We start from the raw sequence: 15,060 nt of genomic DNA, 5'->3' as shown, positions 1-15,060 counted from the left end.
TTCAAAACTATGCCAGGATGCTGTGCACACTTCTATTAGTTCAAAAATCTATTTACTTTTACATGTGCAGTGGTTTGAATGGAGTTGTTCCTCAATCCATCTTCCACAGCTGACAAACTGGAACCCAACCTTCATAGAAATGATACTGTTTACTGACCTCTGCTGTTTGGGTGATTAAGTGCATCACATGTAGATTTCTGCTGTAGCAAACCTACTGGAGACAGTTTAAGAAAGACACTTTTATTATCTTAAAAGTATAAAATACAAATAGTGGTTTGATACAGAGGGGGAGTAGAGACAGAGAAAAACAGCAGTTAAAGAAAATGTAACATACAGTACTGTCAGGCACATGTGTAAAATGTATGTAGTGACTAAATCCAATGCAGTGATACAGCGCTGGATTGCGCTGGTAAAGTAATGCTCCATATGAACACGTTTTAAATTCACTGTGTTATAAATAAATGTAGTCTAGTGTTATAAATACAATGGGTTATACATAGCAACAAAGAATTATACCACAATAATATCAATAATTTGGTACAATGACAGCAGGATTTGAACCCGTGTATTTAGGGCTACATGATTTCTACATGTGCTACACAGCAAATTAATCCAGAATGCTTCACATAACACCACCATAATCAACTGTCTCTATCCTTTCAGCCATTGCACCTACCCACCCACAAACACACACACCCACACACACACACACACACACACACAGTCAGTTAACAGAGTTACATATGCTCTCGACCACTTTGTTGAACTCCTCTGGTTGATCAGCATACACGTGGTGAGAGGCCTCATTTATCAGCTGCAGGGTGGAAAAGATAAACAGAGATAATGAACACAGTCAGTAGACAGAAAGTATGAACTGAATTCAAATTACACTAAGTTGGAGCTGAGCTGTATCTTCTTAGATATTGACCTGACCTATAGCAGCATCTTCAGCCTGACTTTTAATTAAAGATGCTTTTAGTAATTACTTTATAATATTCAAATTGTATTTTATAGTATCTATTCTTTTATTATTCATTCATGTTATTTCACTTGTTTGCTAACATTATTTTAGCTTTTTAAAATCTATTTAAAGAGACGCAGAGGAGTTTGCTTTTGGTTATAAAAGAGTCTCATATAAATGTGGATGAATGAGTAGTTACCCACACTTAATGGGTCCATTTTCAATAAATATATCGTTTTGTCTTTATAGATATTTTGTTATTATTATTTAGTGGTTGACTCGCCCAGCATTTCCTACTTTCGGTTTCGCGGAAGCTGCCCGGCAGGTCATGGGAATAACACAGCCGAATCGCTGTTTATGGTCGGAACTAATGGAACGAATCTGATCGTCTTTGAACCTCCGACTTTCATTCTTAATTAATTAAAACATTCTTGGCAAGACGTCTGAATTTCACAGTGCGCGCGGAGGCTCATGGGAAATGAAGTGTGAAAACACTTCGATTTCCAAAACTTCTTGTAGTCCCTTTAAGATCATCAGTCATCTGTGAACACAGCACTAACCTGCTATGAAAATTAAGTTGGGTTCATTGATTGGATTAACTGAATTCCTCTCTCCACTCACCAGCACTCTGGTGTGGGCCTGGTCCCTAATCTGGACCACTTTGTACCCAGATGAGTTGTCCACCCAGGACCATTTTCCATACACCATGGTGACGGGCATGGAGGGCGGCAGCAGGTGAACCCGCTGCAGCATGGGTCTCTTGGCCCAGCCCAGGGACTCTGTCATGGCACGGAAACCAACCTCACCACTGGGAGGAAGGAAAAGACAAAAAAAAGGAGGTAGGAGAAGGGTCATCTTTTACAGGCATTATGCTCTGTTGTTAAAAATTGGATTATATGATATCTGTGATGGCGAACCTTGGGGTTTGGGCATTGCAGTGGTAGATGTACTGGGTCATGGTGTCATCATCAAACAGATCTTCAAATTTCCTTTTGAAATCAGGGCGGAATCTGTTCACCAAGCCCGGACCTGAATCAGTGACACACTTGTGAGGAGTGTGGACAGAGTATTATCTGATAAAAGCACACCGTTAGATTAGAGAACATATCTTACCCCATGGACCTGCTGCTCTTATGACAGCCAGTGGGTTAAAGAAGGAAATCACTGTAGCAATGACTTTGACCCAGCGTGGAGGCGACGGCCTCTTCACCACCTCCGTTCCCTGACCACGATTCTCCTCGGGCTGTGTCTGTAGTCGCTCAGGGAAACCCCAGGGGTCCACCAGGATTAGATGAGACACTCTGAAAGGAGACAGCAGCAGGCAAGGAGGTGTGTATTATAGTACTGTTTTTCAGAATAGTGTGGTTAGGAGATGCGGAGTGGTTTTGTTTGCCAGATCCTTTAACCTTACAATAAAGATACACTTCTCAATGGACGCAGCTTGAAAATACCAGATTAATATCTGATCTGATTTTTGTTTTCGCATCCCTAATTCCTTCTGGCATTTTTCTGCATTTTACAGCAAATACAGAATTAAAGCAGCATTGATTGATTTTTTTTCCTCTGGACACTAGGGGGAAGCGGAACAAGCTACAAACAAAGAGTGAATGCATTATTCATTTAGTGGCTACAGTGAATGTGTTAGCGAATTATTTACACATGAGCTCTGAGCAATACTAGGATTCATTTAGAGATGCTGTAAGACACAATGTGCCCTCAGGTGAACAGATCCTTTTTTACTTTGTCTGTAGCTTCCAGGCCTTAAAGCAAAAACAGTAAGCATGCTGGGAAATATGTGTGTTCTGGCTGAGAGTTAGATGATAAACTGCAAGCCGCTCCTTTATACATGTAAAAAGCAAAACAAAGCTACAGTTGTCAGCTGGCTTATTTTAGTAGACTGGAAATGGGGAAATCAGTTAGTTTGCTGTGATTGCAGATGACAAAATCCCCCTACCAGTACCTTTAAAGCTTAATTATTTATGTTTTATATTTCGTTTAGTCCGTGCAAGAACTCAAAAAAGGACAGGACGCAAATTTACATTGGTCTTTGTGCTAAGCTAAGCTCTGGCTCCTCACAATTAAGTATTTTTCCAATGGAATTTATCTGACAAAAGTAATTTCTTAAAATGTAAAACTATTCCTTTTCTAGTATGACATTTTAATAATATTAGCTACCATTTAAACTATGTTACCAACAAAACAGAATAAACAAAAATGTTTTAAAGAAATGCTGTAGATGACTAACTGAAAATAGTTGTCCTAAATCAAAACATAATGTCTGATGGTTAACGTAAATATATACACATTCTGTATTTTGATACACATACAATCTCTGCAGCACAGAGAGGTGCCTGAGCAGGGAAAACACAACATTGCATAATGCAGGGAAACACTGGTGTTTGTCCCAAAAGTAGCTGTTGCTAGGTACTTTCTTAACAAACAGTACTAAAGAGGTCCGAAAGGTCGGTCAGTCCTGTCACAGGCAATATGTTGGTGACACTGCCTGTAAACGCCCTCATGTTTGTGCCACTGCCAATTCAGTGAATAAGGGAACTCAAACACTCAGCTGGCTGGCCAGTAGTGAAACTTGAGCACTCAAACACTCACAAACATTCACGGCTTTGCTGTTGGGTACCAGCCAAAAATTCTCAATTGGTTCTGTAGACATCCCTGTATGTTCTTATGTTGCATTTGGTATTAGTTAGCCAGTCAAAAGTTATCAGCATTGCTACCTTGAAGGGTACTGGATGGCATATGAGGTGGCCAGATACCCCCCCAGACTGTGCCCCAGCAGGATCATGTCCTCCAGGCCTACAGACTGTCGCCACTGTTCAATAGAGTCGACAAACTGCTCCTCTGCCTTGGCAGCATCTGTAGGGAAGGGGGGCCTGGAGCTCCGGCCAAATCCCAGGAGGTCGAAGGCGTAGACATGCCGCGATCGGCTCAGTGCGTCCAGGTTCCTGATCCACAGCCCTACCCCTCCTCCAAACCCATGGACCATCACCAGGGGAGTCTTGGAAGCTAGCAGGAGAGGAGGGAATTGTTATTGTTTTATAGTGAACAGTACGGAAGCCCTAAAGGGTCATACATAGGCCCTACATACATACATTTTATTTCCTCCGTCGACATAATTTTCCTCAGTTTTCCCGTGATAACGAGATAATTCATTTGAGAGATAATGAATGAAACGTGATAGACCTGAGATTTCCATCACATGTGACATGTCATACTGACTGCCGTCTCCTTGAACTCCAATGTCGGTTACGTTAAGCCTAATTCTCTAGTGAGCCATCAAGTGAGCTGACAAACAGATTTTGTAACATTAATTCATTCCTTACACAAAACAAAACACAAACAAACAGAACTAGGCTTAACGTTACCTACATTAGTGTTTGAGGAGACGGTAGTCAGTATGACATGTCACGTGTGATAGAAGTCTCAGGCCTATCACGTTTCATTCATTATCTCTCAAATTAATTATCTCGTTATCATGGGAAAACGGAGGAAAACTATCTCGTTATCACGGGAAAACGGAGGAAATAAAATGTATGCACGTATGACCCTTTAGGGCTTCCGTAGAACAGAGCACAGAGTTACAGCTGCTGCCTCCCAATAAACAAAGACTGAGACAAGAGTCGCTGCCTACCTGCTGGTTTGTGAACCATCTTGTTGGTGAGAGTCAGAGTCCATATTCGATCCTGGTTTGGTAAGGTCACAAACCTGGCCCATAGGTCATTCTGTATACCTGTTATTATAGGAGGAGGAGGAGGACCTGTTATTGTTAGGAGTAGACAGGTTCTACCTCTTGTTATTATTTATTATTTTTAGCTATTTATAATCTGTTTTTATTGTCGTGCTGTGTGTGACTGGTTCTATGTGAGCAGTTGACCACATTTGAATTTCCCTCGGGATTAATAAAGTACATCTATCTATCTAACTATCTATGAGGAAAAGAAGAGTAATGATTAGTACGTCCGTCTGTGTTTATGCTTTAGCCTCCGACACAAAAGTCACAAGGTGTCTCAAAGTGGAGAAAAAAAGACATTTTTCAGAAAGGAATGCGGCTTTAATTTATCAATTAAAGTGTGTTATTTATGTAAATTCCTAGTGGACACAAAACTAAGCACTACAATTGAATGCATACTTACAGGCTAGAATCTTGGACTCTGTGGTCTTCAAAAGGGACATTGAGGTTGGACGCCAGGAAGGCCACCAGCTCCAGACTGAATGTGGCCTAACAGGAGAGTGCGTAACACAAAGACATGAAAAAGACTGACCACGGAGAAGCACATGTTCAGTGCCTTGCTGAATGCACAGTATGAGTGGTTCTGGTGAGAGTCCAAGGTTAAAGCTAGTTCAAGTCTGTATTATCTAGCACAGAGTACAAGGACTACACACCCAGGAGTGTCACGTTTCACGACCATCAGACTTGACTGTCAAAGTGAGTGGCCACCCACAACCCACTGCATTAATGTATATTTATCGTTAACTCCTAATAGCTCTTCTTTTTCTTTTTTACTTTTTCACATTCAGGCAGTTCGATTCAACACATTTAAGTTTTAATAGCTGTAGTGAAACAAACAATAAGTAGGTAAACTGAGTGTACTGTGTATATAGTATTCAACCTGCCCAACCCCTTCCTCTCTGACTGGAGGTGGAGACTGGTCTGTCACGAACTACTTCCACCATCCATACAGCAGGTACACTTCCACACCTTTCACCTGCTCTCCAATCAGTTCAGATTTGCTGAGTCATTTGGGTAACAAGCTCACCCACTGCTGCTCCCCTCATCAGTTAGTGACAATTAAAAAGGAAAGATCCTAGTCTTATAAAATTACACTGTAACCATAATAAGAAGGATATGGTGACAATCATCCTTATTAAAGGATACAAGGGTGATACAGATAGTTCCAATGGTTAGGCTATCCAACATTAAATTAGTTTAAGGTTAATTCATAGACTATTTCCTATTTTTCCACATATAATAACTTTTGTGTTATAAAGGTAGGGGGCTACATAATGTCAGAAAAGGTTTTATTTTTGTAAGTAAAAGGTCACATGACGTAAAACATAAGTCTGATAACATCTCACCCTCTTTCACATTTACTAACATCTAGATTTTGGTGCATTAACTCACCACTACAATAAAACGCTGTAAAACACACGATGTGTCAAAGAGGGAAAGCGACGCAATTCAGTGTTTTTAATGCAGCTATAGCGTGTTATGTTTCTACTCAGTGTAGGCTACTTAGCTGTGAGTTACTCACTCTGTCTCACAGTCGCTGTGTATCGGGGCTGTGGCTGTAGCAGGATCCATTGGTTGACATATTCCGGTGAGCACAGACAATTAAATAGAGTTCAAAGACGCGTCCCTGTGTATCTGCTTTTAAATTACACCGAGTTACAGCACGCTGTTGTGCTACTGTTTTGTAACTCACATACAGAGTCCTAAATCAGCTGACCGCGCTCAAAGATCGTCGACTGAGAAGATGCATTGACATCACCAAAAAGGCGTCACTGGTCACGGACTCAACCTCTATCCAGTACAGAGAGTGGGGCGGTAAATACAGCCCAAAAGAAGGCTCGCGTTTATTTAACTACGCTAGCCCTGTCTAATATCCGTTTAATAGTGACCAAAAGCAAATGTACGTGTATCGCCCTGGTGTATGCTTAATATATGCATTTGTGCGGACTAATAATCGGTAAAATTCAACACCAAAGAGATGTTTCTTTCATTGGACCCTGTCATTCACAACGAGCCGCTGTGAGGCAGTGAAATAGGTTATAATACAGTTTACGAAGCTGCATTTCGAAATACTGGAGGAGGGAGGCATCTTTACTTTCAGCATATCTGTATCTAGGTGGGCGGTGCTAGCGAGCCTCCCTTTAATCAACTAGCTAGCTTTTTTTTTGTTTCTCGTTCCGAGGGAGTCGGAATATATTTCCTGTAACACCAACGTCGCTTCCGGTTGCTGAGGACACGTCACTCATTGGACTGAGGAAGAGGACCCCCGGTGCAGACAGACCTCGTTCACCGACACATTTTTGTGTAAACTACAAGGCAACATCATGTCGAACTCGGTCATCTCGGTCATCTCTCGGTTCCTGGAGGAGTACACCTCCACGACGCCCAACAAGCTCAAAGTGGTGGACGCTTATCTGCTGTACATCCTGTTGACCGGAGCGCTGCAGTTCCTCTACTGTCTGCTCGTCGGCACCTTCCCCTTCAACAGCTTTCTGTCGGGCTTCATCTCGTGTGTGGGCTCTTTCATTCTCGCAGGTAAATAAATATATCTATACTTAAATGTGTTTATATCTGGTCGGTGCATAACACAGCGCAGAAATGTGGGCCCAGTGGTTAGTGCTGCACTGTGCAAACATAGGCTAGCTAACCAGGCTAATAGCATACTGTGCAGCCCATAGACTGTATATAAAAAGGTTTTTTTCCCCCCCTTCACCGGTACATTAGAAACTCAGTGATCAAACATCATAATATAGAATATGATAGTCTTCAATAGCATCACACACAACTGCCCAGTCAACTTGGAAACTCTACACACACAGGCTAAAGTTTATTGAAGGGCTTTTGCATTAAACTGTGTCAGTGTAATGAAAGGCCATGTCTTGACAATGCGTTGTATTGCAGTAGTTGAGGGCAGTGGGTTTTTTTGCAGTTGGGTTTATAGTGATAACTAGGCTATGTCATAGCGTTGAATTGCATGACCATTGCATTATATCACATGTTTTGTTGCTTTTTGTTTAATATTCAAAAAAATCCCTGCTGGGATCAATAAAGTAATTCTAATTCTGATTAATCTGGAGTTGTTGTTTTTTAATCCAACTATGAATGATGATGATTGTGATATTAAATTACATCAGATCTAAATTTCATGTAATATTTTTTGCATGTTTCAGAAGTAAAAGCTTTTAAAATCTAGCTAACACATTGAAAGCACTGTGTATCACAGTATTATTATTATTATTATTATTATTATTATTATTATTATTATTATTATTATTATTACATAGCCAAACTGTTACTCCACTGAGGGAGAGGACTTAATACTGAACTACAACATAGCTCATGGAGAATGAATTGGACTCAATCACAGGTCTTATATAAAATACTTGTAGTCGTATAACTAACAGTTGAAAACATGATTACCGTTTGAATGATTGTGAAAATGATCACATAGAGGTGCAGGGTGTATTAAACTAACACTAAATCCTCTTGCCTTTCTTTTTTAGTGTGTCTTCGTATCCAGATCAACCCACAGAACAAAGGAGAGTTCCTGTCCATCTCTCCAGAGCGAGCCTTCGCTGACTTCCTGTTTGCTCACACTGTCCTGCATCTGGTTGTGATGAACTTCATCGGTTGACACGGACGTAGACCCGGTTTACAGTGCCCCAAACTCAAAAGGTGCCTACTCAACACATTCATTTGTCATTAAAATCAAACACTAAAAAGGCTGATGTTGTTGAGCTCCATCGCCACAGTGTGGATACTGTCATACGCAGCTGTGAGAACAGTCGGTAACCCTGAATGTGAGAGAGTCAACAAGCATATGACCCAGACCTACAATGTCCATCTGTAGATGTAGTGTACAGTCTCTCAGTGGACAATAAATCGGCTTTTAAAACGGATATAATTTACTATGTTGCTTTTATGTTCATAAATCAAGACACATACTGTCCTTTGGGCACTCTCTGTCACATTAACCATCCATGCCAGTTGCTCACTTATTTCTCAGTGGAGCAGCTGTATATAGTAGATGAGATAAGGCAGACCTCCGTCTCACTTCTCTGGGGAGATTCACATGATACCACATATTGCTTTTCCTTTGCTAGAAACCTGTTATTAAATTTTTAGACCAGCAGACAAGGGGAAAGGCCATACTGTGTTGTTGTTGCTCGGTTGCTTCTTAATAATCTCCTCCATAACATCAATGTCACTAACCCTGCCGCCTCTTCTTTTTTTTCCAAAGATCACGAGAAGAGAAGTTATCAAATCTTCCCTTCAAGACAGGATGCTGCATCTGCATTTGTGTGGTTCCACCTCCAGCTCTGAATTAGTTGCCTAATTGTCATATGTGATGCAGTACGGTTTTCTTACTGATAAAATGATTGATTTGTTTCATTTTTTTGTAAAAATTTGTTAAGCATTCCTTTTTTGCACTGACACGAGGAAATAAAACAACTGAAATGGTCACTTTGTGAATACTGAAGCGGTTCTTGTGATAAAGGGTTGTCCTGCCAATTTATTTTCAATTATAATAGAAAACATAAACTGATCCAGGGGAACTCAATCGGGTGACAGAAAAAATAATGATGTGCTCAGACTATTGCACATAGTGTTCCTGTTCCCAAACAGTCAAAGATCTGAATCACTTTAATCATTGTTCCGAGTAAACAAGCATAATTGTAAATAAGAATAATGCAAATACATATCATAAAGGAAAAAACACTACACTCACATTAAGCAATAATCACTATCTCCCTCTATATCTCTTTTTAAAATACAATTTTAAATCTATCATATGAGGCAATATCACTGTCACCAGAAGGTGCTGTATGACCACGTTATCTCTCTCCAGCCTTTGTTTATGATGCTAACCTCATGTTGAACTACGGTAGTATGAATTTGCACAATATGATAATGAAGCAAGCAAAATTAAAATACAGTAAGCAGGGTGTGCAGGTGAAATTAAGAAACCCGGGAAGGTTTAACCTGTGTAACCTGTATTATCAGAAGCAGCACTATATATACAGCCAGACTTTCAATATCAGTGTTGCTGGAGTTGTGTCTGCATTTAAATTTGACAGTTGCAGAAAAGATCAATTATCGTTTAAAGGGCAGCAGGCAGGAAAAATACAACATCCAAATGGTTATTAAAAATAGCAGAAGAGCTCAGTGCACGGTAATGGAAACTTAAGTACATCTGCAGAGGAAGTGCATTTAGGCTCCATCATAATTTGCAGGTGTGCCATTTGTCTGTCACAGATTTAGTGACTAATCACATGTTGCAGGTTTCGATACACACAAATATCTGAGAAAAAATGTTTCGAAACAAAAATAGAATATACTTAAGGGTTGCTTCTGCTTATTATTATTAATTTTTTAAAACACATTAGACGCACAGTGTGAGAATATCTTGTTAGAATATCTGTCATCAGAAAAATATACCTACTTTTAATTGCATAATACATCTGACCAGTTCCTCCACCACCGTCCCCACATTGTAGAACTTGTGATCAAGACTCACTAAAGTAATCTGGACTCACTGATTGGATCATTCCTTACATTGATGACTACATTACAGTGTTTCCTTGAAGCAGTGAGGGAAAAGTGTGTGGGGTGAACTCCTTCCACTTGGGCAGCAGGCCCAGAGAACATTACCCCCCAGAGCAATGTAAGGGTCTGCTTCTCTGATAGAGTCAAACACTTTCCAGCTCAGTGGCTTTAAACTGGGGTATTACAAATGCTCACTTACATCTGTCACAGAATGCAGTCATAGATTTTAGGTAGTTCGGTCTGACAGATGTGTTCGGGTTGAGCCGGGTGTGAAACTGCCTTGCATACAGAGATGAAAAATATGCTGAACCAAATGCATGTAAGTTTCACCTGTAAAGCTTTGATCTAAATCTCTCCCCATTCTGATTTAAAAGCAGACAGAGGTAGCATATCTGCCTGGCTCTACAGATGACATTAGCAGCATTCCTTTTGAAAGAGGGGTTAGCATAAAGTAGCAGGAGAGGTGAATATGGGAATGTAGAGTCAAGAATTTTAATATACATGTACATGACCCCAAATAATCAAAAGAAAGAGTTGTGGTTACCAAACTTCTGAAGGAGGACGTTAAGCCACCTATAAAGAGTTCTGCAACAGTTCAATTTTATATTATCCCATGATAAATGCAAGTGGTCAGAGAGGATTCAAACTCAAAACAACATAAAAGTAAAATGGGAGTTTTATTGGATAATCCTGTTATTAAATTTATAACTGATGTATTTACATCAGAAGATCATCACTCACATTTTAATGTTGTTGTTGGTCAAAGTACAGCACAATTAAGTTTTCATATTGAGCGGTCTTATTCAAAAAGTACAATGTCTCCCTCTTTCATGTAAGAATCCAGCATATATCGTAGCAGTATTATCAGAAGTAGTAGTACATTTGATTTATATAGTGATTTTCATACAAGAAATGCCAAACAAACTCACAAACTGCTTTGTAACAAATGAACTGCATGCACCAAGGCTTCACATGAACGATGTAAAATCAATACAAATCAATACACCCTTTGTGCGTAGAGGTATAAAAGTATCATGAAAGTCCAATGGGTAAATGTTCTTTGTGCTACTGTCCAATTGTGATTTTTCTTTTTTGCTCTTTCTTGGAGGAATAACATAGTCATCAACTAACATCAATTTTGAGCGATGGCATATTGGGCAAAGTGCTGGTATTACTGTCAAAGCACTAACCAATGGATATTACAATCCCAATAACAAAAACAAACATTAGGAGGCATCATGGCTCCATTTTGCTTAAATCACATGTATGCAAGGTTGCTCATCATTACAAATGAAGATGTTTCAGAGAACGAGCAGTGTTGGGAATGATGGCAGAGAAACTGAGAGAGGATTTTTTTTCCCCCCTTGATATTTTAATCAGGTTTTCCTTCTCAGACAGAGGGAAAGATGTGACTCCCTTGATTAGTTTGATGCCATGATTCACAACAAACAAAATATATTTCAAGTCTTGTGTGAGAGAGACAAAGAAAAATGTAAAACCAGTCTTTCACAAAGCTGCAGTGAATATCTGAACATATTACAGGATATGACTGGCGGGAATTATTTCCTTCTTGAAAGTTATTTCTGCTCCTTAGATCAACCTAGTGATGTTCCTGAAAGTTATTTCCGTTCCTCAGATTAACCAAGTTAAGTTTCGATTCTGAGGTCCGCCTACATTCTTCCTGGAAATGGGCGACCATATAAGGCTTTTTGGGCAAAGACAAAAACAAGGGACTTTTTGGAACATCCCTGACACCCTTCACAGAGCAAATTGAGAGGCTTGGAATAATTGTTTGTTAATTCAGTGGCTGAGGGGCGTGTGTGTAGAGGCTTAATCCAACAAATGAAGACTGGATCAAATCCAATGTGTTCAGGCATCAAAATCAAATAATTTCATTGTAGCCTGCCAGCTGAATTATCTGCATTCATGGGGGGTGGGTGCACTCGGCGTTTGGTAGCTTTGGAGAATAAGCTATAAAAAAGACTACTGAAGTAATTAAAAACAAGAGACGCATCAGTGAGAATGACGTGTTTTAGCTTAAAGGAGTAATTTGACATTTTTGGGAAAGAGTTAGATGGAGAGATTGACACATTCCTCACATCTGCACACTGAAAAAGATTCATAGCTGCAAAGTAATTAGTGTAGAACAGCCCCATGGTGCCTTAAATCTTGTTTGTTTATTCTGTAGAAAATACATTAAAATTAGATGGTATATATGCACCATAGACATGTCAGTTATGCTACTGCTGGGTTACCTTACACAGAGTCAGGCTGTTTCCTCTTGTCTCCTGTCTTATTGCTAACATAACCTAACCGTCTGCTGGCTGTAGCCTATATAGCCTTTATGCCCATTTTTCAAAAAATAATGGAGGATTAAGAAATAAAGACGTCAGACTAAGGTCTTTTCTTCTCATTTTTTAATCTCATAGAGGTTTACTCCACTTCAGGAGCCTCTGAAAATATAAATAAATCCCAGTTTAATCTTTGATAATATAAAACATGCTTACAAGTGGGTCACTTCACAAAAAATGTAAGCGTTTCCAACCTTGTACCAAGGATACACTTCTTCAGTTCAATACACACTAATTTTACATGAGTACCATAGTGAATACAGTTTAAATGACCTGTTTGCTTAAAGCAGTGGTCCTTGAAGTGAGGTCCAGGCGTTCTTGAGAGGGTTGTTCTAGTTAAAAGAGGAATAATTGGTAAATAACACAAAAAAAGAATGAGTTGCCTATTTTGACCATTTTCTGAAAGCAAAAATCTTGTTAGACAGGAGTCTGTGTGGTAATGCGTGTCAGTTTTCTTCATGTGAAAGCATCTCCCACTGTTAAAATCTAACTGGAGCTTACATGGTTAACATCTGGAACATCTGGATGCAACTTGCGGTCACATGACCAATAGGAAGTAGGCCTTGCGGAACCTGGAGTCTCTCTTTACATAAGGGGGAGAAGTATCTTGGTAAACCTCAAACTAACGCTGAAACATGCCACGGCTCCTCATACTCACTCTCAGCCTGTTACCATGGATCCCAGGTAATACGTCTGCTAAGGTCACACACTCACAAAGCCTGGTGCAGCTGTTTTTTGCTATAATTCTTTGGATGATTAATGTTTATTCCGAGGTAGCCTCATTTTATTATGGTGCAAATACTGCTGCTGCTAAAATGATTCTCATGTTTCTTTTCTCTATAATATTTTATGACTTTTCTATGTTTTGCATTTGTTGAAGACAGACTAGAAGGACTGTTAAAGTTGCCATTTTCTGCCGGAACCAGAGAAAGATTTCATGTTTTTTTTAATCTTCCAAGCTGCCGTACTGTTTGCCCCTTGGCAAGAATATGTTTGATGTTTATTTTGTCAAGTCTTCAAAAGCCTGTTATATTTGTCCCCCCAAATCTGTATTATAGAGGGATAATCCAATTTTGGAATGAGAAGTATGGAAAGGGAACTTAGAAGAGGAAAAGTGTTTTGTACAGAGGAAACTGAAACCATAAACTAAGTGTTGCTCAAGGCCATTTCCCCCATTACTCAATCATAGATAAGAAATGTCCACTGTGTGTTACTGTTCTGCTCTGACTGCAGCATGACTGAAAGTTTAAGTTCAGACATTCACCCATCTCCTCTCTCCATCAGCCTTTCTCTGTAAGGTAACTACCACGGAAGAGTTTGCAGTCCTGGAGGGTCGATCCCTCACCGTCCCGTGTCATTATGAGCCACAGTATGCCAGCTATGTGAAATACTGGTGTCAGGGGAGGATGAGGGAATTCTGCACCAGCTTATCCCGAACAGATGATCCCCGCTCGGGCAATCCAGCTGTGGACAAAGTGAGCATTGTGGACGACCCGGTCCACCTGGTGTTCACAGTGACCATGAATGACCTGACGGTGGAGGAGTCTGGGTGGTACATGTGTGGCATGGAGATAGGTAGTGCATGGACTGCTGATGTTGTGGCATACACTAACATCAAGGTCATTCATGGTGAGTAATGATGGTAGTGATTTGAACTCAAGAATCATTATTTATCCTTGAAGGGAAAAAAACGGTTTCAATTTCCTTGAAATGCTCAGATGCTCAGACGCTTTTAATATAAGTTGATTTCTTTCCTGCAGGTATGTCGGTGGTGAACAGCCGACTGAGTGGGGTAGAGGGGAGCAGTATTACAGTTGAATGCCACTACAGTGTGAAATACAGGTTTGATTTCCCCCATTCCCCATAGTGTAGCACTGTCAGTTACCTGTGTATTTTACCACCCCAGCCCGTGCAGAATCATCACATTTGAAAAAGCACAAACATCTCCAGAAATGTGGTTATTTTTTCTGAAATCTTCCATTGCAGTCAAAATGCTGACGGATAGCCAGCCTTGACTGACTCCTCTGTGACTGCTTGCCAACAGAGACAGTGAGAAGAAGTGGTGTCGGAGTGGAGACTGGAGCTCCTGTCTGGTGACGGGTCCTGAAGAGAACTACGAAGACACTTCAGTGGCCATCAGTGATGACAGAACTGGGGCTTTCACTGTAACCTTCAAGAAGCTGCAGATGAGAGATACTGGCTGGTACTGGTGTGCTGCAGGACAGCAGCAGGTCTCCGTGCACGTGCTGGTCACACCACAACCCTCAACAAGTAGGTCTTAAAATTAGTGTTATTATTTAATTATTTAATATCACTTAGCTTCATTACTGTATTGCATATCATTGCTTGTGGAATGAATGAATGAATGACAGGTGTGACATAAATAAACAACTTAAGATTGCTTTCAGTATTCAGCTATACTGTATATCGCTCTTCGTCTCATTGCCCAAGCCTTT

General features: G+C 40.2%; 3 protein-coding genes across 3 annotated transcripts in view; 2 read left to right on the top strand and 1 right to left on the bottom strand.

Annotated features, from left to right (window-relative positions):
* Nucleotides 1–493: 493 nt before the first annotated feature.
* Nucleotides 494–6,424, bottom strand: abhd4 (abhydrolase domain containing 4, N-acyl phospholipase B). The gene is made up of 8 exons (XM_085806038.1): nt 6,229–6,424; nt 5,110–5,195; nt 4,608–4,706; nt 3,694–3,982; nt 2,075–2,262; nt 1,879–1,990; nt 1,583–1,769; nt 494–814 (listed from the first exon to the last, which is right to left on the bottom strand). Exons 1-8 carry the CDS (start codon nt 6,276–6,278, stop codon nt 725–727), a joined length of 1,101 nt encoding a protein of 366 aa, XP_085662164.1. The 5' UTR covers nt 6,279–6,424; the 3' UTR covers nt 494–724.
* Nucleotides 6,425–6,934: 510 nt separating this feature from the next.
* dad1 (defender against cell death 1) lies at nt 6,935–9,170 on the top strand. The gene is made up of 3 exons (XM_085806037.1): nt 6,935–7,241; nt 8,210–8,381; nt 8,947–9,170. The coding sequence occupies exons 1-2, from the start codon at nt 7,031–7,033 to the stop codon at nt 8,338–8,340; spliced, it is 342 nt and encodes a 113-aa protein (XP_085662163.1). The 5' UTR covers nt 6,935–7,030; the 3' UTR covers nt 8,341–8,381; nt 8,947–9,170.
* A 4,062-nt stretch (nt 9,171–13,232) lies between these two features.
* pigr (polymeric immunoglobulin receptor) overlaps nt 13,233–15,060 on the top strand; it is a 4,696-nt gene continuing 2,868 nt past the window's right edge. The window contains exons 1-4 of the mRNA XM_085806036.1: nt 13,233–13,288; nt 13,889–14,233; nt 14,365–14,446; nt 14,649–14,875. Of these exons, the coding sequence (XP_085662162.1) occupies nt 13,240–13,288; nt 13,889–14,233; nt 14,365–14,446; nt 14,649–14,875 (703 nt within the window). The 5' untranslated portion in view covers nt 13,233–13,239. The remainder of the gene's footprint in view (nt 13,289–13,888; nt 14,234–14,364; nt 14,447–14,648; nt 14,876–15,060) is intronic.

The sequence above is a fragment of the Trachurus japonicus genome, chromosome 17 (assembly GCF_045865225.1).
Source record: "Trachurus japonicus isolate A0001 chromosome 17, Traja_1.0".
NCBI lineage: Eukaryota > Metazoa > Chordata > Actinopteri > Carangiformes > Carangidae > Trachurus > Trachurus japonicus.
Note: the sequence above shows the minus strand (reverse complement) of the source record. Positions and strands in the feature narration are given on the sequence as shown.

What these genes read in the sequence shown, in the direction of transcription:
- dad1 (XM_085806037.1), top strand. Translation starts at nt 7,031, where the DNA reads ATGTCGAACTCGGTCATCTCGGTCATCTCTCGGTTCCTGGAGGAGTAC. An exon ending in GGGCTCTTTCATTCTCGCAG is followed by an intron (nt 7,242 to 8,209) that starts GTAAATAAATAT and finishes TTTCTTTTTTAG; the next exon opens with TGTGTCTTCGTATCCAGATC.
- abhd4 (XM_085806038.1), bottom strand. Translation starts at nt 6,278, where the DNA reads ATGGATCCTGCTACAGCCACAGCCCCGATACACAGCGACTGTGAGACA. An exon ending in AGAGTCCAAGATTCTAGCCT is followed by an intron (nt 4,707 to 5,109) that starts GTAAGTATGCAT and finishes CTATAATAACAG; the next exon opens with GTATACAGAATGACCTATGG. An exon ending in TGCAATGCCCAAACCCCAAG is followed by an intron (nt 1,770 to 1,878) that starts GTTCGCCATCAC and finishes CCTTCCTCCCAG; the next exon opens with TGGTGAGGTTGGTTTCCGTG.